The sequence below is a fragment of the Euleptes europaea genome, chromosome 2 (genome assembly GCF_029931775.1).
Source record: "Euleptes europaea isolate rEulEur1 chromosome 2, rEulEur1.hap1, whole genome shotgun sequence".
Classification (NCBI taxonomy): Eukaryota; Metazoa; Chordata; class Lepidosauria; order Squamata; family Sphaerodactylidae; genus Euleptes; species Euleptes europaea.
In genome coordinates this window covers 90,373,401-90,395,036 of record NC_079313.1, presented here as the reverse complement: position 1 = coordinate 90,395,036, position 21,636 = coordinate 90,373,401, and the positions used below count along the sequence as shown (strand labels likewise).

The 21,636-nt window shown below is 43.9% G+C and overlaps 2 protein-coding genes across 3 annotated transcripts in view; one reads left to right on the top strand and one right to left on the bottom strand.

The window, feature by feature from the left end:
- RBBP5 (RB binding protein 5, histone lysine methyltransferase complex subunit) overlaps positions 1–21,636 on the top strand; it is a 207,557-nt gene that overhangs the window by 63,145 nt on the left and 122,776 nt on the right. The gene's annotated exons all lie outside the window — the stretch shown is intronic.
- TMCC2 (transmembrane and coiled-coil domain family 2) overlaps positions 1–21,636 on the bottom strand; it is an 88,436-nt gene that overhangs the window by 50,831 nt on the left and 15,969 nt on the right. The window contains exon 2 of the mRNA XM_056845620.1: positions 15,124–15,630. Within this exon, the coding sequence (XP_056701598.1) occupies positions 15,124–15,603 (480 nt within the window). The 5' untranslated portion in view covers positions 15,604–15,630. The remainder of the gene's footprint in view (positions 1–15,123; positions 15,631–21,636) is intronic.

Sequence of the window (21,636 nt, the reverse complement as noted above, 5' to 3'; positions counted from 1 at the left end):
AATTGATAGACACAACTCAGCTGAATAGTTAAAGCTTGTTTCAAGCCCCACAGTTTTGCAGTTAGTTTTGCATTTCACGTGTGCTTTTAAATTAGTTCAGAAACTGCTCTGCATGGTGGGTGACTGGAAAAATAGACACTTGAATATATGGGACATGTCCATCTGCAACACATTCAGGCCTAGGGGACTGTCGATGCATTTTTAACTCTCCTTAGGTTTATTTCACTTTAGCTTTCAATTGTGCCTATTGACCAGGGACAGTCCTGATTTTCTGGCACTTGCTCCTAATAAATCACAGTCTCTTTTTTTGTGCCTCTTCAGGAAATTCTGGAAATGCCTTTTTTAAAACTGTCGGAATGAATTGCCGCAATTGCCATCTTACAGGATACAAAGGTAAATGTATCTTGTCTCACCTACACATGCCCTTAAATGCACAATGCCTGACATTTCATGTGTTATATCTGGTGAGGCTGATGTTAAACTGGTGATAATGTTTTATAGGGAACAATGAGTATTAGGAACGAATACCCTCTCGGCATCTAAAATGGTCCAGAACAGGTTACTGGAGTGTACATGAATACAGCACAGACAAACTTCTTCAGTAATATCTACAGGGGCTCAGAGATTCTTAATGTGAGAATAAGAATTTACAAATTCTCAAGTGGTCCCTGTTTCATCTGGGATGTTAAGGGGTCCCTCGGTAGGCCACAGCAGCTGGCCAAAGGCCTCCAGGGATCCTTTGCCTCAGAACAAAAGAGGGTTATACAGCTTCCTGCTTCCCTTCGGGGAATTTTTCACAGAGATTTGCTGCTGTTTCGACGCTGATTTGCGTCGAAGTCAAATTTTGGTTATTCACTGCAGATCCGGCTTTTCCCTGATAGAGGTATTAAAGCCGCGTTATGTCAGCGGCAAACCAAATCACTTCTGAGCCGTACTTTCCAGTAGAAGCGCGTTTTGTTGCTCGGATGCCCATGAAAAAATGTTTGCTTCGGTTCCGCTGTCCCTCCCGTGAGTCTCCTTTCTCTTCCCCCAAGAACGGTGATTGGCTGGGGGAGTTCCGCGCTCGGACAAGAATACCGCCCCTTTTGCTGCCTGCCTGCCTGCCTGGAGTCCTGGCACTTCTCTCCCTCCGTCCTGGAGGCTGGCGGGCGGGCAGGCAGCGGGCAGCCTTCCCCGCCCGGGATGGGCCTTGGAGCTGGGCCCACACCTCCAAGCCCAGGGGGATGTCGGACGGACGGCTCCAGGGGGAGACCGGCGGGGCCACGCCATGTGCTCCTCGCGCGCTGGAGGTGGTGGGGGTGGTGGCAGCTTGGTCTAGGGCAGCTGGACCCGTGGGGGGGATGTTCAAGGGAAGGGGCTGTTGGCCCCTCTACCCCAGCGGGGAGGGGGGATTTTTGAGAAATCTGATGGGAAAAATGTGCATCCTGAGAGCGGAAAACCCAAGGCAAAACTCCCTCCCGTCACTCTTCTGAAGAGGGGCGGCCAGCCTGCTCTTATCTTCCTCCTCTCTCTCGATGCACTGTGGCCGGATCATGGCCGGCGCGCAAGCCAGGGGCCTTCTTTCCTCCCCCCCCCCCCGCCATTCCCACTTTCAGCTAAACACTTCTCTGGGCACATGGATGCAATTCCTGCCCCCCCCAGTCCTGTCTATCATTAAAGGGCAATGGGTTCCACACCTATAGAAAATAGAGGGAAGCTTTGAGGAAAGCGCTGCCTTCCCCCCCCCCTCAATTTGGAATCTGACTGTTCCAAAAGCAGAACAGAGCGAGGGTGGAAGAAAAATGGAGGAGACCAGAGGGACTGGTACTTGTTTTTGCACTGGGGCTGGTGAACCGCACGAGGTAATCTGCTGGGCGGAGCTGGGGGCAGGCATAAACAATGAGCCTGTTGGAAGGGGAGGCCTCCTACAAAAGGGACAGACCAAACCATTGTCGAATAAAGCGTGCTTTGTTCCCATGAAAAACCAAAACTACATCGAGATTGACAGGAATAAATTGCGGCCATGAAAAAACATTTAAATCATGTTTTTTTTAGTCCGTGGCAAAACAGAAGGCAAAACAGAAGCAAAATCTACCGTGAAAAATGCCCCGAATTGTCTTATCCAGGCTGGTCCTTTGGACTTAAGAAACAGCATGGGGCATTTTTCACGGTAGATCCATGCCAACAGCCCCTTCCCTTGAGCATCCCCCCCACGGGTCCAGCTGCCCTAGACCGAGCTGCCACCACCACTACCCCCAGAGCGCGAGGAGCACATGGCGTGGCCCCGCCGGTCTCCCCCTGGAGCCGTCTGTCCGACGTCCCCCTGGGCTTGGAGGTGTGGGCCCAGCTCCAAGGCCCATCCCGGGCGGGGAAGGCATGCCACCTGCCCGCCCGCCAGCCTCCGGGACGGAGGGAGAGAAGTGCCAGGACTCTAGGCAGGCAGGCAGCAAAAGGGGCGGTATTCTTGTCCGAGCGCGAAACTCCCCCAGCCAATCACCGTTCTTGGGGGAGGAGAAAGGAGACTCATGGGGAGGGACAACGGAACCGAAGCAAACATTTTTTCATGGGCATCCGAGCAACAAAAAGCGCTTCTACTGGAAAGTACGGCTCAGAAGTGGTTTGGTTTGCCGCTGACATAACGCGGCTTTAATACCTCTATCAGGGAAAAGCCGGATCTGCAGTGAATAACCAAAATTTGACTCCGACGCAAATCAGCGTCGAAACAGCAGCAAATCTCCCGTGAAGAATTCCCCTATGAGAGCATTTCCTCTTTAGACAAATCCCTGTCCAGTTTTCAAGAAGCTGTACAGACTCTATGTGCCTTGCTTGCCCTTCCCTCACTCAGGTTGTATTAAAGGGTCACCAAATATGTATTCCACTGGATTTATTGGCTCCCTTTTGTTAATTGCCCTGAACTTGTAGACTGGGATGAGATGAAAATCCCTGTGTAACTAATAAAAATGCCCAGAGCCAAACTTCCAGCACATTAAACTGAGAGAAGCTGCCAAATGGAACTGTTCATTTATCTGATACAGAAATCTACACCTTCTCCTAGCTGCCTTTGTAGTGAGCCTAGGAGGGGTTGTAGCATTCTTTGTATACATAAAGGTCTCCAGTTTGGACACCAATGCCTTCAAGGAAAAGATATTAGGGTAGCAGGGCTTGGAAACCCTGAAGGAAGCATGCTGGCAACCAGAACAGGTAGAATCCGGACTAGATAGATAAATGGCCCAGCTCAGATAAGGTAGCTTCATATGTGTCATGTACCTGCTCTTCCACAGCTGCATTCATCTAAGCTGTTCACCAGAGCCAGTTTATATCAGTGACCTGTGAAGTTGTGTGGTGGGGAGCAAAAGCCCATTGCCAACAAACAGCAACCGAGGGGAACCTGATGCCCACACTAGTCAGTGTTCCAAAGTAGCAGCAGGATGCTGGTTCAGAACCATGCAGGTGTGCGGCTGCTGACTAGCCAGCAGTGGCCAGCATAGGCACTGGCCAAGTCAACACCAATATGGCTGCGCAGCACTGACCTACTAAACCCCAAGCCTTAACCTCCAGCACCTCATGGAAGCTGCCGATGTAGGCGCCAAATCCTTCCCTCCTTAGTTGCTACCTCTTTGCCACACCATTGTATTGCACAGAGGGATTTGACAGGTTATACCACCCCATAATCAACACGGCTAAATTTCAGTCTCTCAATTAGCAACATAAAAATCCATTCAGTAAATTGCTTTGAATAACAGTAATTTGCATCGCAGCTTCTTACCCTGTCTGCCTAACTTGCTTGGCCAAATTGAGCAGTGATTCAGAATCTTGGCTAAGAGTGATCCATGCAGTTGGGGGCCTGAAAATGCAGGAATGAGAGCAGTATACTTTCCTATACTTATATATTTTGATACTTCAGTGGACAGTGGAGAACACGCAGAGGCATGTTTTAGAGACCATATCAGGAAGTAACAAACAGGAGACCCACAAGGACTTCCATGGGGAAAATCATGTCCCTGTCCCCCACTATTGCCTGTTTCCCTTCCCTGAAAGCCCCCGTAACCTCTCCCCTTTTCCTGCTTCTATCTCTCCTTCCCACCCACTAGCCATCTAACCGTATCTGCCCCCCATCTCCAGCTTTCCCTCCCCCGGCAGCCTCCCCCCAGGAAAACTCTGGCCGAGTTATGTGGTGCCCAGTTGCATAGTGGCAAACCTGCAAGGACTTGTGCCCCACCCCCACACTTTCATCTGTATCCCTTCCCTACAGTATTTCCTCTTCATTCTTCCTGGCAGCCCCCACATCCTCTCCTTTCTCTGCTTCTTTTTCTCCTTCCCAGCCACCACAAGCCAATGTTTTATCTGCCCCTCATCTTCAGCTATATTATTTACTTGCTTCATTTATACCCTGCCTTTCTCTATAATGTTTCCAGCTCACATCATTCTTCTGTCCTCCATTTTATCCTCTCAACAACCTTGTGAGGTAGATTAGATTGAGAATGAATGACTGCCCCAAGGTCATTCAGTGAGCACCATGGCAGAATGGGGACTAGAAGTTGGGTCTCCCAGATCCTAGTCTAAAACTCTAACTAGTACACCATACTGGCTTTAATGGGATGGTTGCTGTTGAACTGTAGTAAGTAGCTGGGCCTGGATAAGATGTGTAAGTCATGTGGCAGTGAATTGCCTAGTGGCTGCTGCTGCCCCTGGTCCTGCTGAGCGCTCTCTCAAAGGCCGAAATGGCCCTGCTCCCTCCCACTGCCTTTTACTGACAGGCCAAGGCTTGAAGGCTGACACTACTATGTGGTTGCCTAGCAATGGCTACTGTGGGTATTCATTTCTTAAAACAACAGGTGCTACTTCTCTCAACTGGAGAGGTTAAGCCTCCAATGTATTTTTTTATTTCAGATTTTTCTGCAACCCCAAGGTGTTTTTCATGTTCATGACTCCAATCAATTAAATATCCACACATTCACCATGCTGAGAATTAGATACATTGATAGATTCAGGGAGCAATCCTAGGCATGTCTATTCAGAGGGAAGACCCATTTTATTCAGTGGAACTTTCTTCTAGGAAAGTGTTCTTAAGATTGCAGCCTAACCGTGGTCTTGGAATTTTCTTTCCTGACGTTTCGCCAGCAACTGTGGCAGGCATCTTCAGAGTAGTAACACTGAAGGACAGTGTCTCTCAGTGTCAAGGGTGTAGGAAGAGTAATATATAGTCAGAAAGGGGTTGGGTTTGAGCTGAGTATTGTCCTGCAAAAGTATTGTCCTGTAAGTATCAAGATAATGTGCTAATGAGGGTATGGTATGTTAATATGGAACCATTGTATCCTGAAGTGATCTGTTAATGTGTGTAATCCAAAACTAATCTGTATGGCTATTGTTGAATGTTGTCTTTGTCTGGAGATTTTTCAGGGCAGGAAGCCAAGCCTTATTCATTCTTAAACTCTCCTCTTTTCTGTTAAAGTTGTGCTGATGTTTATGAATTTCAATGGCTTCTCTGTGCAATCTGACAAAATAGTTGGTAGAATTGTCCAGTCTTTCAGTGTCTTGGAATAAGACCCTGTGTCCTGTTTGTGTCAGTCCATGTTCAGCCACTGCTGATTTCTCCGGTTGGCCAAGTCTGCAGTATCTTTCATGTTCTTTTATCCTTGTTTGTATGCTGCGTTTTGTGGTCCCGATGTAAACTTCTCCACAGCTGCAAGGTATACGATATACTCCTACAGAGGTGAGGGGGTCTCTTTTGTCTTTTGCTGATCGTAGCATTTGTTGTATTTTCTTGGTGGGTTTAAACACTGTTTGTAGGTTATGTTTTTTCAAAAGTTTCTCCATCCTATCAGTGACTCCTTTAATAAATGGCAAGAGTACCTTTCCTATGGGAGACTGTTTTTCTTGAGTTTTCTGATTTTTGTTTGGTTCAATGGCCCTTCTGATTTCATTCTTGGAGTAGCCGTTTGCTAGCAGTGCGTGATTTAGATGGTTAGTTTCTTCCTTGAGAAACTGTGGTTCACAGATCCGTCTTGCACGGTCCATTAATGTTTTGATTATTCCTCTTTTCTGTCGGGGGTGGTGGTTGGAGTTTTTGTGTAAGTAGCGATCTGTGTGAGTTGGTTTCCGGTAGACCTTGTGACCTAACTGAAGGTTTGATTTACGGATGACAAGGGTATCAAGAAATGGGAGTTTACCCTCAATTTCCTTTTCCATGGTAAACTGAATGTTTGGATGGATATTATTAAGATGGTTTAGAAAGTCCATTAATTTTTCTTCACCATGGCTCCAAATGGTAAATGTATCATCTACGAACCTGAACCAGACTGTAGGTTTGTAAGGTGCTGATTCTAATGCTGTCTTTTCAAAATATTCCATGTAAAAGTTTGCTATTACTGGACTGAGTGGACTTCCCATAGCTACTCCATCAATCTGTTCATAAAATTCTTGATCCCATAGGAAATAACTTGTTGTCAAACAATGGTGAAATAAGGCTGTTATATCTTCTGGAAAAATCTGGTTAATCAATGAGATTGTGTCTTTAACTGGAACCTTGGTAAAGAGGGATACAACATCAAAACTGATTAATATATCCTTTGGATTGAGTCTTAACGGACTGATTTTGTTGATGAAGTGAGTTGAATCTTTGATGTAAGAAGTGGTTTTTCCAATGTGGTCCTGAACAGATTGATGGAGTAGCTATGGGAAGTCCACTCAGTCCAGTAATAGCAAACTTTTACATGGAATATTTTGAAAAGACAGCATTAGAATCAGCACCTTACAAACCTACAGTCTGGTTCAGGTTCGTAGATGATACATTTACCATTTGGAACCATGGTGAAGAAAAATTAATGGACTTTCTAAACCATCTTAATAATATCCATCCAAACATTCAGTTTACCATGGAAAAGGAAATTGAGGGTAAACTCCCATTTCTTGATACCCTTGTCATCCGTAAATCAAACCTTCAGTTAGGTCACAAGGTCTACCGGAAACCAACTCACACAGATCGCTACTTACACAAAAACTCCAACCACCACCCCCGACAGAAAAGAGGAATAATCAAAACATTAATGGACCGTGCAAGACGGATCTGTGAACCACAGTTTCTCAAGGAAGAAACTAACCATCTAAATCACGCACTGCTAGCAAACGGCTACTCCAAGAATGAAATCAGAAGGGCCATTGAACCAAACAAAAATCAGAAAACTCAAGAAAAACAGTCTCCCATAGGAAAGGTATTCTTGCCATTTATTAAAGGAGTCACTGATAGGATGGAGAAACTTTTGAAAAAACATAACCTACAAACAGTGTTTAAACCCACCAAGAAAATACAACAAATGCTACGATCAGCAAAAGACAAAAGAGACCCCCTCACCTCTGCAGGAGTATATCGTATACCTTGCAGCTGTGGAGAAGTTTACATCGGGACCACAAAACGCAGCATACAAACAAGGATAAAAGAACATGAAAGATACTGCAGACTTGGCCAACCGGAGAAATCAGCAGTGGCTGAACATGGACTGACACAAACAGGACACAGGGTCTTATTCCAAGACACTGAAAGACTGGACAATTCTACCAACTATTTTGTCAGATTGCACAGAGAAGCCATTGAAATTCATAAACATCAGCACAACTTTAACAGAAAAGAGGAGAGTTTAAGAATGAATAAGGCTTGGCTTCCTGCCCTGAAAAATCTCCAGACAAAGACAACATTCAACAATAGCCATACAGATTAGTTTTGGATTACACACATTAACAGATCACTTCAGGATACAATGGTTCCATATTAACATACCATACCCTCATTAGCACATTATCTTGATACTTACAGGACAATACTTTTGCAGGACAATACTCAGCTCAAACCCAACCCCTTTCTGACTATATATTACTCTTCCTACACCCTTGACACTGAGAGACACTGTCCTTCAGTGTTACTACTCTGAAGATGCCTGCCACAGTTGCTGGCGAAACGTCAGGAAAGAAAATTCCAAGACCACGGTTACACAGCCCGGATAACCTACAAGAACCAATGAACTCTGACCGTGAAAGCCTTTGACAATATTGCAGCCTAAGTTAGGCACCAATCCTAGGAAGGAGGCAACACAGAACCTTTTTTTTCTTAAAGTTTCATCCATGCTGAATTCTGGCTATGTAAAGGCAATCAGCTCTAAAGAAAAACAGTAACAACTTCTACCTTTCCATAATTGTGATGCTAGCTCAAATCCAATCTGATACTTTGATAACAACATATATGTCATGAGGACTAGGAGGCAAAGGAATTTCCCACATGAACATCTGTTAACTATTATCCTATTTCTGAATGACAACTTTCCCCCTTAGATCCATATAAAGCAACAGCTTGATCACATTAACATGGACCAGAGCACAAGCATCCTCTGGTTTACTCAATCTAACTCTTAAGAAAAACTACTGAGAAGACATTGCTGGGACATTTCGCTATACAACAAGGTTCTCATCCCAACTGGAATGCCTGGCTGCTATGATGATGATGATGATGAAGAACATCATCATCATCTTGTTGTGTGTATCTTTCTCTTTTTCTCTTTCTGTGCCCGGCAAACAGCTTTCCATCTTGAAAACAATCAGCGAAAACTTCAGCTCTTGCTTATCCTTTCTCCTACAGGCAAACAAGCAAGCAGGCTGGCTGATGCCTTTCCAAGCAGAGATTCATTTTGGCAGGGGCCTGAAGCTCTCCAGTTCTGAATCTCACTCTCCCCCTCCACAGGGAGACACAGCTGTTGCTTTTCTGAGATGTAAAGCAAGAGAGAATTGAGAATCAAGACTTCTTGGTTCTATTTCTGACACTGAGATTGATTTGTTGCTTGGCTGACAAAAGCAGGAGAAAAGGAATCAGGATGCCTCTGTGATATTATTTGGAGAAAGTTGTCTTCAGAGCAGGGGAACATCAGATGCAAAGTTCAATGGTAAAAGCACAGACCCGGCAAATCAGAGCTCCATAAACTACTTCTTCAGGTTCTGTCAGAAAGGCAGAAGGATTCAAGCAGAGAAATGCTGAGATAAAAACTGGCTCATCAATCAGAGCATGCCCTGACCTTGTTTTATCCTTTCCGTAGCACTCTCACAAGCCACGGTCCAGCAATAACAGTGTGATGTCCTGCACCCACATTTAGATTAGCCCATCATCGCTTATGAAGCTATGACAGTTGTCACAGTAAAATGTTGACGCAATTCTGGAGGCAGGAGACAGTGGCTAAATACAAAATATGACTGTTTGCTGCACAGAAGCCACACAGCTTGCTGGCCAATGACAAGACTGGGGGGAGAGAATCCTGTGAAAACCATACCACATGGCACCAACCATGTGCCAGTGATCTAACATCTCGGGCAGGCTGAAAGATTCAACCCACCAGCATTATGCAAACTATCCTTATGAACAAGTCACAAGCTTCAGTGGCTTATGCGATGCAATGGTCTCTCCCAAGACTCCTACATCTGCCTGCTTGCAAAAAGACAGCTCCCTTGGCACCTACAAGGCATCTGCCTCTTATCTGATTGCATGCATGCCTGCAGTCGTGCTTCTTTTTTCATGTGTGGGTACATCACAACACAACTGTTTCAATGTGTTAAGCATATCCTGCCCAGAACAGCCAGTTCCTCCAGCACAGGTCAACATATGTAGACACAGGTAAAGAAGTAATTGTCCATTAAATAGGGAGATAGAGTACAAAACAAATGACAAGCAGCATGCTGTAAGCAATGCAAGTAAAGCTAATGCACAAACCTCACTAGTAGGGCTGCCAACCTCCGGGTACTAGCTGGAGATCTCCTGCTATTACAACCGATCTCCAGGCAATAGAGATCAGTTCCTCTGGAGAAAATGGCTACTTTGGCAATTGAACTCTATGGCATTGAAGTCCCTCCACTCTCCAAACTCCTCAGGCTCTGCCCCCAAAATCTCCAGGTATTTCCCAACCTGGAGCTGGCAACCCTACTCACTAGAGCTTCTGAAACGGAATCATAGACTTAGAAAGCAGCAGCCCCTGAAAGACAAAACTTGGAGAAACAATATAGGTGCAGAAAAGTGACATGATCCTTACTGCACGGCAAATCACTCTAACTTCCCCAGTGGTTCTAATACCAGCCATTTGCCTAGCTGGCTGAATGTCAGCAATCTAGACCTTGGTCCTAGCAAGTGATGGCAGCAGATTTCAGAATTGGGGGGAGGGGAGATTAGGAAATGAGCTCTCCAGAAATCCCAAGCCCATAATGAGTCAAGTCCAAGTCCCCTTAGACACTGAAGCCCACCTCGTAAGGGGCTCAGTGCCAAGGGGTGGCATCAGGCTTCCATTATGACTGAGAACCCTCGAAGCAGCATCCCAAACACTAAGATGCAAGGCCCACGGGAAAATACATTTTCCCAGGGCCCTGGTGCCCAGGACAATGTTAACATCTTCTGCAGCTCTGAATCCCTTCAGTATTTAAGAGGACTTGGCTATAAACACAGGCTATATTACAATTTAGGAAAACTGTTATCTGTAGCATACCCAATTCAAAGGTGGAGGACACTTGACCAACATTAGTCCTAGCACCTCTTCAGTGAGGGTTCTATATCCAGTAACCCACTCCTCTCGTTGCAAGGGAAATGCTTGGATGGTCCAGCAAGCAATATCCAAGTTCTTCTAAGAAAAGCAGCTGTGTCCTTGACCTCCATTTCCCTTGTTGCTAGAGTTATTGGATTTTAAAAAAGTCTTTCTCACAGGGCACACACAAGAAAATGCCAAGACTTCAGTTCAGAGGCATGATCTTGCTGACCCTCAGGAAACCAAGCAATTTATTTTCTCATAGAAGTAATGCCTTAGCAGCTGTGAAAGCCCTTACTCAGGATTTGCAGAGCTCCTCATAAACTCCTCCAAATCCCTTCCTTTAGCATATTCATGAGCACATCCACCACCTTCCTTTCACACACACACGTCCCCAGGCATTCTCCAGTCACCAAAAAAAAAAGTTTGCTCAATAAAGACTGGCTGCTTACCGAGCATTAAAATTCAGCTTATACTTTGGGGTAATTGCTATTCTATCTCCCTCAGTCTTTGCAAAGTGCGCTGGATAGCTGGGCTTTATGAGTGGATCCTTCCAGGTTTATTTCTTTGAAAGTCCTCAACTGATTCCATGGCAGGACCTCAGCTGTGAAACCTTATCATCGACTAGATATTGTATGAACTAACACTTCTCAGTAGGGATCATATGCTGTTCTCACCAGTAATGCAATTCGTGGAGAGAAGAGATTAAATGAAATGTGTAGACACTTCTAATTTCTTTTTCTAAACCTGCTTCAGGGAATATCAAATTCAGAGTACTCTGTTTCCCTCTGGAAATGTGCATGCAATTTGTTACCCACTGAAATTTACACTGGAAAAATATGGTGCAATTTGATGCAACATAATGCAGTGCAATCGACTCAAGACTGATCTTGATCTGGGAGATGCATGTTGAAAGTTTCCTTTCATCCACAAAGTTCACAATGGGATGGGTATCATCCCAACTCAAAGACCAATCAGATTTCACTATGCAATGTCATCACTAAACAAAGTCATCTGGGAGTGAAAGCAAAGCTTCTTGTTAATAGGCACATGGGTCATCTAAACCTATTGGAAATCCCATACTCAGCTGGATGATATCATATTAATGCCCATAAGTGTAAATAAAGCCAGTTCAGAATGAAAGCAATGTTTCCTGAATTTGTGAACACTTTTGACGCCTTTTGCAGAAATCACTAAAACACCACTGAAAGGTCTCTGTGGCCGCTGAACCATCATTCCAGACATCACAGCAAAGCCGGTGCATACCTGCTTTGCATTTCTTAAGAGCCCCTTTAAGGCAAACTTTTGTACTTGCTCCGCTTCCACCTCAAAGCATTCACTGAAGAAAGCATGAAGAATCACAGCCGGGGCTTAGCTATGCAAACAACCATTGCTAATGGCTATGCAAACGAAGGAACCAAGAAGCAGGCGAGTGGGGTGTGTGTGGAATTTGTTTGACTTTCTCCTCTTGCAGCAGGACCATGAATAGTTATTTTAAAGGTCGGATTTAAAAAAGGAGCTTTGAGCGAGCATCAAAATCGACCCTGCATAAACGGCCTTTCTGACACTTCCAAAAATATCAACAAAAAGCATCCCCTGTCTTTGGGCTCGGCCCCACTTTTATTTCTGGGGGGAAAGATTTTGTTCCCACTGACGTTTTCTATGCATGTTTAGTTGAAACACAAACCATCTTTATTATTTAAAAAAGCCAAATCTCAGATCCCATCAAATATATGTGGATGCATTTGTGTACATAACAATGCATGAGTGCAGATATAGTATATGTTTTCCTGAAGCCAGTCTGTAGCTTCTGTTATTCTATTCCAGAGTATGGAGACATCAGAATGATACCCTAAATCAGGGGTGGGGAACCTTTTTTTATGCCAAGGGCCATTTGGACATTTATAACATCATTCGCGGGCCATAAAAAATTATCAACTGAAAAATTAGCCGACCAAGCCCCAAGCAGGCAGCTGCCCCAGATGACCCCCATCCCCGCGCAGGCAAGCAGGCAGACATCCAACTGGTGGTGCACTCGTGGTCTGTTGCACCAGCCAGGTGTAGCCGTCCAGCCGCACACTGGAGTAGCTCCTGCTCCGCATGGTCGGGGCCAGATTCTACAGCCGGCTCTTGCTACCTCCGCCTGCAGGGGTGAAATGAGGACACACTGGCTAAGAACTCCCCCCCCCCCCGCGCATTCTGGCCCTGCTCCCTTTAACCCCTCCATTGTCGCCACTTCCGCCCCCAGCCCTCTTGTAGTACAGAGGGAATACGTTTCTCCACGGCCCAGGGTTAACAAAGTTTCTTGGAGCTGTCCTAGCAGCTCCATAGCTAATGACTCTTCTATATGGGGGGGAAGGGTTCCTTTTCTCAGCAAAACAAACTCACATCCGCCTTGAATAGAGGCTATTCCTGTCCGCGGGAAGGGGTGGATCGCCAGCCTTAGATCCTTCTGAGGTAGAGATCTGCCAGGACCCACGAAGGGCCAGAACAAATGATTTTGCGGGCCTTATACAGCCCCCTGGCCTGACGTTACCCATCCCTGCCCTAAATGCAGCCCAGCTTATGAAACTAGCCAGAAACCCTTTTTAGTGTATAAATCAACAGCTGAAGCTATGACAAATGCTGCAATACAGACCACTTTCATGGAATTTCTGGTATCTTTCTTAGTTCTAAGACCATGGCCTGCACCTGTTTACATTCAGTTAATCACAAAGATTTCAAAAAAAAAACATATGGGCACATTGGATAGAGTTCTGTAAGTCAATGAACGAGGTCATTGAAGCAAATCTGTGACAAAACAGGCAGGGAGGCAGAATGTTAAAAATAGACATCATCAAAACCAGCAAGTAGGAAACAATACAAAGCATATGATATTGTCTTTACAGCCAAGAAGATTCACATCCATGGATTAAATGGATGCCCACAGTCTGGTATTAGTACTATTGCCACAATGTGCAATGAGAGAGTGTGCTCTACATTACACACAGAGCCTTCTAGACAACATATCACCCAGAAGAAATTTAAGCCTAGTTCTAACTGCCATGGTAAAGCTATGACTGGTGGGCTGCATGATGCTATTTAGTGTATGGGAGGAGGCTCATGTGACTGAACATTCATATAAAAATTCCCTCCACACAGAAAATAAGATGTTAAGGAAAAGTGGTTTGAACCCATTTCTGTGTGCAAGGAATAATTTCCTCGTGGAAGCACTCACTCATGTGTTACCTCTCCTGCAATAGGATGAGATACAGATTTATCATCAAGCCAAACCTGAAAACACACATTTTTTTAAAGGTTCGGGGTTTTTTGCTTCTCCAAATGCAGCTGTCAGTGCTGGGGTTTTGTTTTTTGAGGGGAAGAAGAGCATGGGGGGAGGGGTTTTACCCTTCTTCTCCCATGCCTTTGAAAAATCTACCCCATAGCTGCTCTACAGAAAAAATACAGGTAAGCATAGTTTTTTCCCCCTCAGAGAATAAAAGCTGCCAAGACAGCTTTCAGTGGAAAGTGGCAATGTATCAAAGGGACCCTCTACCTCCATGTTGTTCTCTTCTCTCAATAGCAGCTGCAATTGAGAGACAAAACACAGATTTTTTAAAATGATTAAGAAGAAGAAAAATGTTTTTGAGTTTGAGCCACTACAATTAGGTACAGCAATCAAGATAGGATGGGAAGGAACTCAGCTACTTGTTCTCTATTTCATAAGCATGAAGGCAAGACTCAAGCTTAATTGAGGAAAGTATAGACAGGAAACGTGATGAAATATACCACAATCCTAGATCTGTATGGAAGGGACCAATTCACAGGAAGTCCATACAGGGTGAGTTCACAGAACTGTTTCTATAAAGTATCACATACTGGACTACTACACATCCGAAACAGAATTCTAAAATTATTTTCAGGAATTTGGGGTCTTGGCAGATATTTGAGGCTTGTATATCCTCCAAACTGGAACTCAACAATCTGTATCATCTTCTTAACAAGGAATAACAGACATATCACCAATTTATTAAAATTATTTCCCGATTCATGCAGACATTTGAAGACCGTTCTCAGTCATTATTTAGGAAGATTGCTTTCCAGAACTTTGGGTCAATGATGACTGACATGACCTTAGGGTTGCCAACTCCAGGCTGGGAAATTCTTGGAGATTTGGAAGGTGGAGTTGGGGAAGAGGAGGGACCTCAGCAGGGTATAATGCCATAGAGTCCACCCTCCAAAGCAGCCATTTTCTCAAGGGGAATGGATCTCTGTAGTCTGGAGATCAGTTATAATTCCGGGAGATCTCCAGGCCCCACCTGTACATGACCTCCTAATAGGTATTCAACCTGATAGGAAGATGCTTCTATCTTCAGCAAGAAGATGCTTCTCAAATACACTAATTGTAGTCAAATCAATCAATCTATCAATACAGATTCAGCCATGCAATCTGGCCTAGTTTTCCTTGCATCTCTATACAAAAATTGATCATGGCACCTTCTGGATTCCCGTGGGTCTCCTTATCAAAGATGAGGTTAATAATGATCTAGAATTCTGTGATGCAAATTGGTTTCCCTGGTGAAGGAAGCCTTATATTTCCAGAGCCCCTGTTCAGTCTTACCTTATCAGTTAGAAATTCTGACTCTTCTGCGAGGAGGTAAACAGTCCCTCCCTCAGCCATAAGGAGAGCAGTGTCTGTGGTAGATGAAGACCTTGGCCGCCCTTGGTGTTGATGAAGTATTGCTGTGAGGCTGCTGTCCTGGGGGGCCTTGCGGACAAGATGAGGGCTGCCCTTCTGGGGCTCCAGGGAGCTACTCTTGGTTCGGCGACTGCCACTATGCAAACTGGTCCCCCTCTTGATGGAAGGACGGGAGCGGATCTGCTGTAATACCCTGTTGAAGGCAGTGGGTCGGGCAGGGAGATCATGGAGAGACATGGCATAGGAGACTCGGTGCATCTCAGGAGAGCGTTCTTTTTCATCTGGGGAGTCATGATCAGACATGCCATGGTGCTGCTGTGATGACTCCTGGGAGTTCTGATGATCCCGTTCTCGGGACCGTCTACGGCTATGGAAAAGATGCTTGAGGCCATGGCCAAACATAGACCCCTCAGACAGCTGTTGTATCTTCTGTGTGGGAAGAAAAAACAGACAACAATATGGGAAACAGCTGCTATAACTTGGACTACATATAGTTTATCTTAAACAACACAGATGGGGGAAAGTAGCTCATAATAATGTCATAATACTGCAGCCAAATTTGGTCACTGCCAGCTGGTGTAGTAGCTCTTTAGAATCATGGACCCATTCACAGACTACAATCTGGGGTATAGGATGCTCCATTTAAAGACCATGAACCTAATGGAGCTGACTTTCTTATTGCAAGTTCTGCAGAAGCATTACCTACCACTCATCAGAACTGCTCTGCTAATTTACTATGATGTTCTGCTTCCCCTCCCAAAAAATGCTTGTGCACTTTTTTTGAATTTTTTTTCCTTTTAATCATCTTTCATACTTGTTTTTATATTTGCTTGTTTTTATTACATTCATATTTGTTCCCCTTGGAGGAGAGTATGAGATGGAAAAAAGAGCAGGGAGAGGAATAAATTTTATCTTGATACCTTTCTCTTTCTTTTTCACTTTCCTGATGAATAAAATTAATCTGGCTTCTTTTGGCGAGGGGTTGGGGGCTTTCATTTGTTTGGGAATGAATGCTTGCTAGTGGTCCAAATTAGTCTCGGAGATACTATGGAAGGATAGTAAAGGGTTAAGATGCATGTAAAGTTTTTTTTTTTATAATTTTTTATTGAATTTTACAATACAAAAAAGAAAAGAAAAAAAAGAAAAAAGAAAATATATATATATATATATATAGATAGATAGATAGATAGATAGATAGATAGATAGATAGATAGATAGATATAAAAGGGTATTCACATAACATATTGAATACATTTCATTTTTTAATACATTCATCAAAAGAAAAGACCCTTTCCCCCCACCCACCAAAAGTGACCCATCACCATGACTTCCATAGAAGTGTCCGGTAGCTTTATTTATTAATTATCTAAATTCTAATATTGCTTAAAAAATAATTTTCTATAGCTCACTAAATAACAAAGTAAAATCCATTTTTGCCAACTTATCCCAATATGAGGTGGCCTTAAACCATGTTAACTTAAATTCTTCCAAATCATTTCCATGCAGAATTTCCGTTAATCTGGCCATCCTCATATATAACCACACTTTCTCTCTCCATTCTATAATTGAGGGTTTACTTGTTTGTTTCCATACTCTAGCTATCACAATCCTTGCAGCAGCAAAACTATATTGGCAGATAATCCTATCCCGATCATGAATATCGTTTGTGGGTATTCCCAGTAAACAAAATAATGGTTTTCTTTTCACTTTACTATTAATCAAATTATTTGTTTCTTTTACTATTTTTTTCCAAAAATTTTTAATTTTTTTTACAAGTCCACCAGACATGCATAGAAGTTCCTCTTTCTTTTCCACATTTCCAACAGATTCCTTTATCTTGACTGTTCATTTTAGATATCATAATTGGCGTTATATGCCATCTATAAAACATTTTATAGAGATTTTCTCTAATTTCATTAGTTATTGTAAATTTAAACTCCCTCTTCCATAAATTTTCCCATTTATCCAGGTATAGATGGGCATGTAAAGTTTTGATGTCTGCAAGGCTGAATTTATTATTTATTTACCTCATTTATGCTCCCTCTTTCTCCACAATGGGCACCCAAAGCGGCTTACATCATTCTCCCCCTCTCCATTTTGTCCTCACTACAACCTTGTGAAGTAGGTTATGCTGAGAATGTGTGACTGGCTCAAGGTCACCCAACATATTTCCGCGGTAGAGTGGGGATTCAACACTGGGAGTCCCACATCCTAGTCTGACACTCTACTAGCAAGCTAGTTTGACTACACCAGCCAGCCAGCGGGGTGTAGTGGTTAAGAGTGGTGGCTTGGAGTGGTGGACTCTAATCTGGAGAGCCGGGTTTGATTCCCCACTCTACATGAGCTGCAGACGCTAATCTGGTGAACTGGGTTGGTTTCCCCACTCCTATGCATGAAGCCTTGGGTGACCTTGGGCTAGTCACAGCTCTCTGAGAGCTTCCTCAGCTCCACCTACCTCACAAGGTGTCTGTTGTGGGGAGGGGAAGGGAAGGTGATTGTAAGCCAGCTTGATTCTTACTTAAGTGGTAGAGAAAGTCTGCATATAAAAACAAACTCTGCTTCTTCTAACCACTGCACCACACTGGCTCTAAACCTATACCATATAGTACCACAGGAACAACTGCAGTAATGCAGTCTGTCTCCAACGGAGATACATTTCTTGTGGGGCAGCAAGGATGATCAAGTATGAGGGTTGTTTGTTCTTCCTATGCATTATTAATTCTGCATGTAATTTAAATGCGATGGCTGGACATTTCAAAGGAGACTGTTGCAGCTCACTGGCTCGATGTCCTCCATTGAACTAATATGGCAGTGATACCATTGTCAGTTTCCAGTCAATTTTTGCTAACAATTGCTCTCAATTTGCAACAGCATTTCTCAAAGCAAGTACCATCTTCCTAACCTTTAATATATACTTCAATAGTAGGCACTCTTTTTCAATAGAACGTGGCAACTATAAATATCCACATAAATATCTACTCAGACTCTTTTGTCAAAACCAGATCTTAACTGGCCTGAGAGAGAAGGAAGACTCAAGAAATGCAGTGTGTTATGCCGCTTCTGCCAAACTACAATGCAAGCTAAGGTTACCAATATTAAAGGAAAACCTACCCAGGATGCAGCTTATACAAGCTAAGGGAAATGTAACCAAATCCCATGCATAAGTGAATAAGCAGGTCAAGGCTTACTTCACAGAATACATTGTTAAAAATGGTTTAGTGGAAAAGTAGGAGATTTCCCTTTCTTCAGAGATTTAGGGGCTTTAGAGGTTTAAAGCCTTAGTTATAGCCTAGTGGGGTAGGCCATAACTTCTATAACCCAAATTCTTTGGGTCAGAATTAGAGACCAAATGCTAGCTGGATGGAATGGTTTCATATCCTAAGTAGCCATCAACCAAACACCTAGAATTTGATGCTGGCACCCAGGAAGGGGAAATATTTTCCAGCTCTGCTTAGTCTAAACAAATTTGCTTTAGAGAAGAAGATTCACCAAGTAGCTCTTGCTTAATCCTCAACACATATGGGTAAAGTCACAAGACCAGTTTAAGGTGATGGCCGACCAAGTAACATCACCACAGGGTGATTTAGAGGTGGAGATTGTGAGGGGGGGGGGAACACAATTTGAAAGTCCTGACAAAGTCAAGTCAGGCTTTATAGCCTCCTCCTTTAGAAAATTAGCATTGAGCCTGAGGTGGAAAGTTGAGGTTGGCGGGTCCATCAGAAAACTCACACTGTAGGAGCTGTATCGTATCTAGGGTTGCCAACCTCCAGGTACTAGCTGGAGATCTCCTGCTATTACAACTGATCTCCACCCGATAGAGATCAGATCAACTGGATAAAATGGCCGCTTTGGCAATTGGACTCTATGGCATTGAAGTCCCCAAATCCCCCCTCCTCAGGCTCTGTCCCAAAAACCTCCCACCCGTGGTGAAGAGGGACCTGGCAACCATGATCATATCAGTTGCCATATAAAATTGTCATCTGAAGGTACCTAAACCAATTGTCATATTTAGAACAAAGAATTAGTTTTCTTCCAAACCATCTCCTATCTAAGCACAGCAGTGTGATTCACTTGTTTGTGGTACATTTGTAAATTATGTACATGGCTCTTTGGGAGATCTTGTTTATTTTCTGCAGAAAGATTAAAACTGTAAAGCAGTTTCATTATTAATAAATCATACTGAGCCTGGTTATATAGAGTTATTAATGCCAAGCAATGCTGAGTTCTCGTGAAAATCTGTCACTGGTGATACAACAGGACCTATTGTTTGCAGAGCATTTAGGAAAATCTGACCTAAGCAGCACAGTGACAAGAATTCTGCATTAGCACTCTGTTCCAATTAGTGCCAATTAGTGCCAATTAATTTAACAAATCTACACTGAAGATAAGTTTAAAGGACCAAACTCAAGAGTTCCCGTACAAAAATAGCCATCCTGACTGGACTTCATGTCACACACTGGTTTGGACCAGTGCTTCCATGCAGGATAAAGTATCAGGTATGCCCCATGAAGGCATAAATCTTTTCATGAGTAGGCCAAGGTCAAACCGGGAAACATGGTCCAACAAACCAAGAATTCAGTCTAAGCAAACTGGGTAAAAGCAAACACAGGAACAGAAGAGGAGAGCTAGTACCAAAGAGTCAAAAACTAAGGCAGGAAGAAGGAGAGGGAACACGCACAGTAGGGGTGCCAACCTCCAGGTAGTTCACCTGGAGAAAATGGCCACTTTGGCAATTGGACTCTAAAGTCCCTCCCCTCCCCAAACCCCACCCTCCTCAGTCTCTGCTACAAAAACCTCCCGGCAGTGGTGAAGAGGGACCTGGCAACCCTAACGCATAGGCTGGCATACACAGCAAAGGGTCAGGAAGCAAGGTATAGGATGTGTACTGTTGCTCAGATAGAGAAAATTATGGAAGTGCAAAAGTTAGTTGAGACAAATCATGCGAAATAAAGCAAAGGAGTTTTGTAGCTACTTTAAACTAATAGGCACACACTCAGTATGAGTTTCTCAAAGAAGAGCAGGAGTTTCAAAGGTGGAGGTACCTCCAGCATTTACTCCCAACCAGGTAGCCCTTCTCTCATCCTCTGACTCCAAGTTCCTGGAACTCCCAGCAGTCCAAGTAATTGTCCCCATGTGCCAAATACAGACCTCTAGCTGTCACCTTCTAGCTGGCTGGCTGCTTAAGGTTGCCCACTTGGCATCTACCAGAGCCTTTTCAATAGTTGCTCCCGGCCTGTACAACAGGCTACCTGAGAAGGTGAGGAGGGCACAGTTCTTAGATTGTTTATGATGTGCTGTAAGGTTCTATTATTTGCTGGGGCTAGTGGGGTTGAAGTTGCACATATTTTTGGAGAGGGCTAATTGGTCTTAATTATGTATGGTTTCAATTTAGAAATGTGAGTCACCCTGAGCCACAATGGAAAGGTGGGGTATAAATATTTAGACAGATAGATAGCTGACAGATAGTTCATATCCCACCTTGCTCTGGGATAACAGGGAGTATTCTGGTACTGTCAGGAGGCATGCCTCTGGAATCAAGCATGGTCCCTTTAACTCCCAGCTGTTCCCCCCCCCCAAGGGAAGTAGCCCCTGAAGACTCAAATACCTTCAGCAGGCATCCTTCAGTAGGCTTCCAACCTTTGGTAGAACAGAACTGGAAGCTCTTTGTTTCTCTGTATCCTATTCAGTCCCAGAGAGTTTACTGTGGTCCTGACCATCTGCAGAGTATCTTAGAAAAAGCATAGAGATGCAATTGCCCCCACTCAAAATAAAATCAACACATAAATGAGGGTAATTGTACCTTGACTACAGGTGAAACAAAGGCTCCACCTGCCTCAGAGTTCTGCCCATCCCTGGAAATCTGTGCTCCATTAATGGGTTCCACACGCCTTCTACTGAGAACCTGCTCCACAGTTTGAGAAACACTGCATTAAAATGTCAGTGTAGGGACATAAACATCCATTTCCCTGGCGGTGACTGTCAAACTTACCTCAGGTTCATAAAACCTCACATCAGTGTCCTAGGGTTTAATTGAAAGTAAAGAACATATCCTCTAGAGCAATTATTTCATATGAACTAGCTTCAAGTCACTCAGGTTCCACTTGTAACCCCTATTCCCTGCCACCCACCCTTTCATTAAAAGCTAGAAGGAATACACTGGAGCAGTCATTCAAACTACAGTGCAAAAGGGAAAACAGGTTCAACCGTCTCCAGTAGCCAAAATTAAGATACAAGGTAGCCTAGGGATTCTTACCTGGGGAAAGTATTATAAAAAAGACTGTATTGAATTGCTGCTTTGGGCAATCATGATTTAAAGTTTAATCTATTTATAGGGTCTCTATGGAAACAGAGTGTATGTTAGGTAGAGAAGAACTACAAACCCCACAGATTTCTGCCATCATGGCACAATGTGGATTTAGATTCTTCATTTGCTCT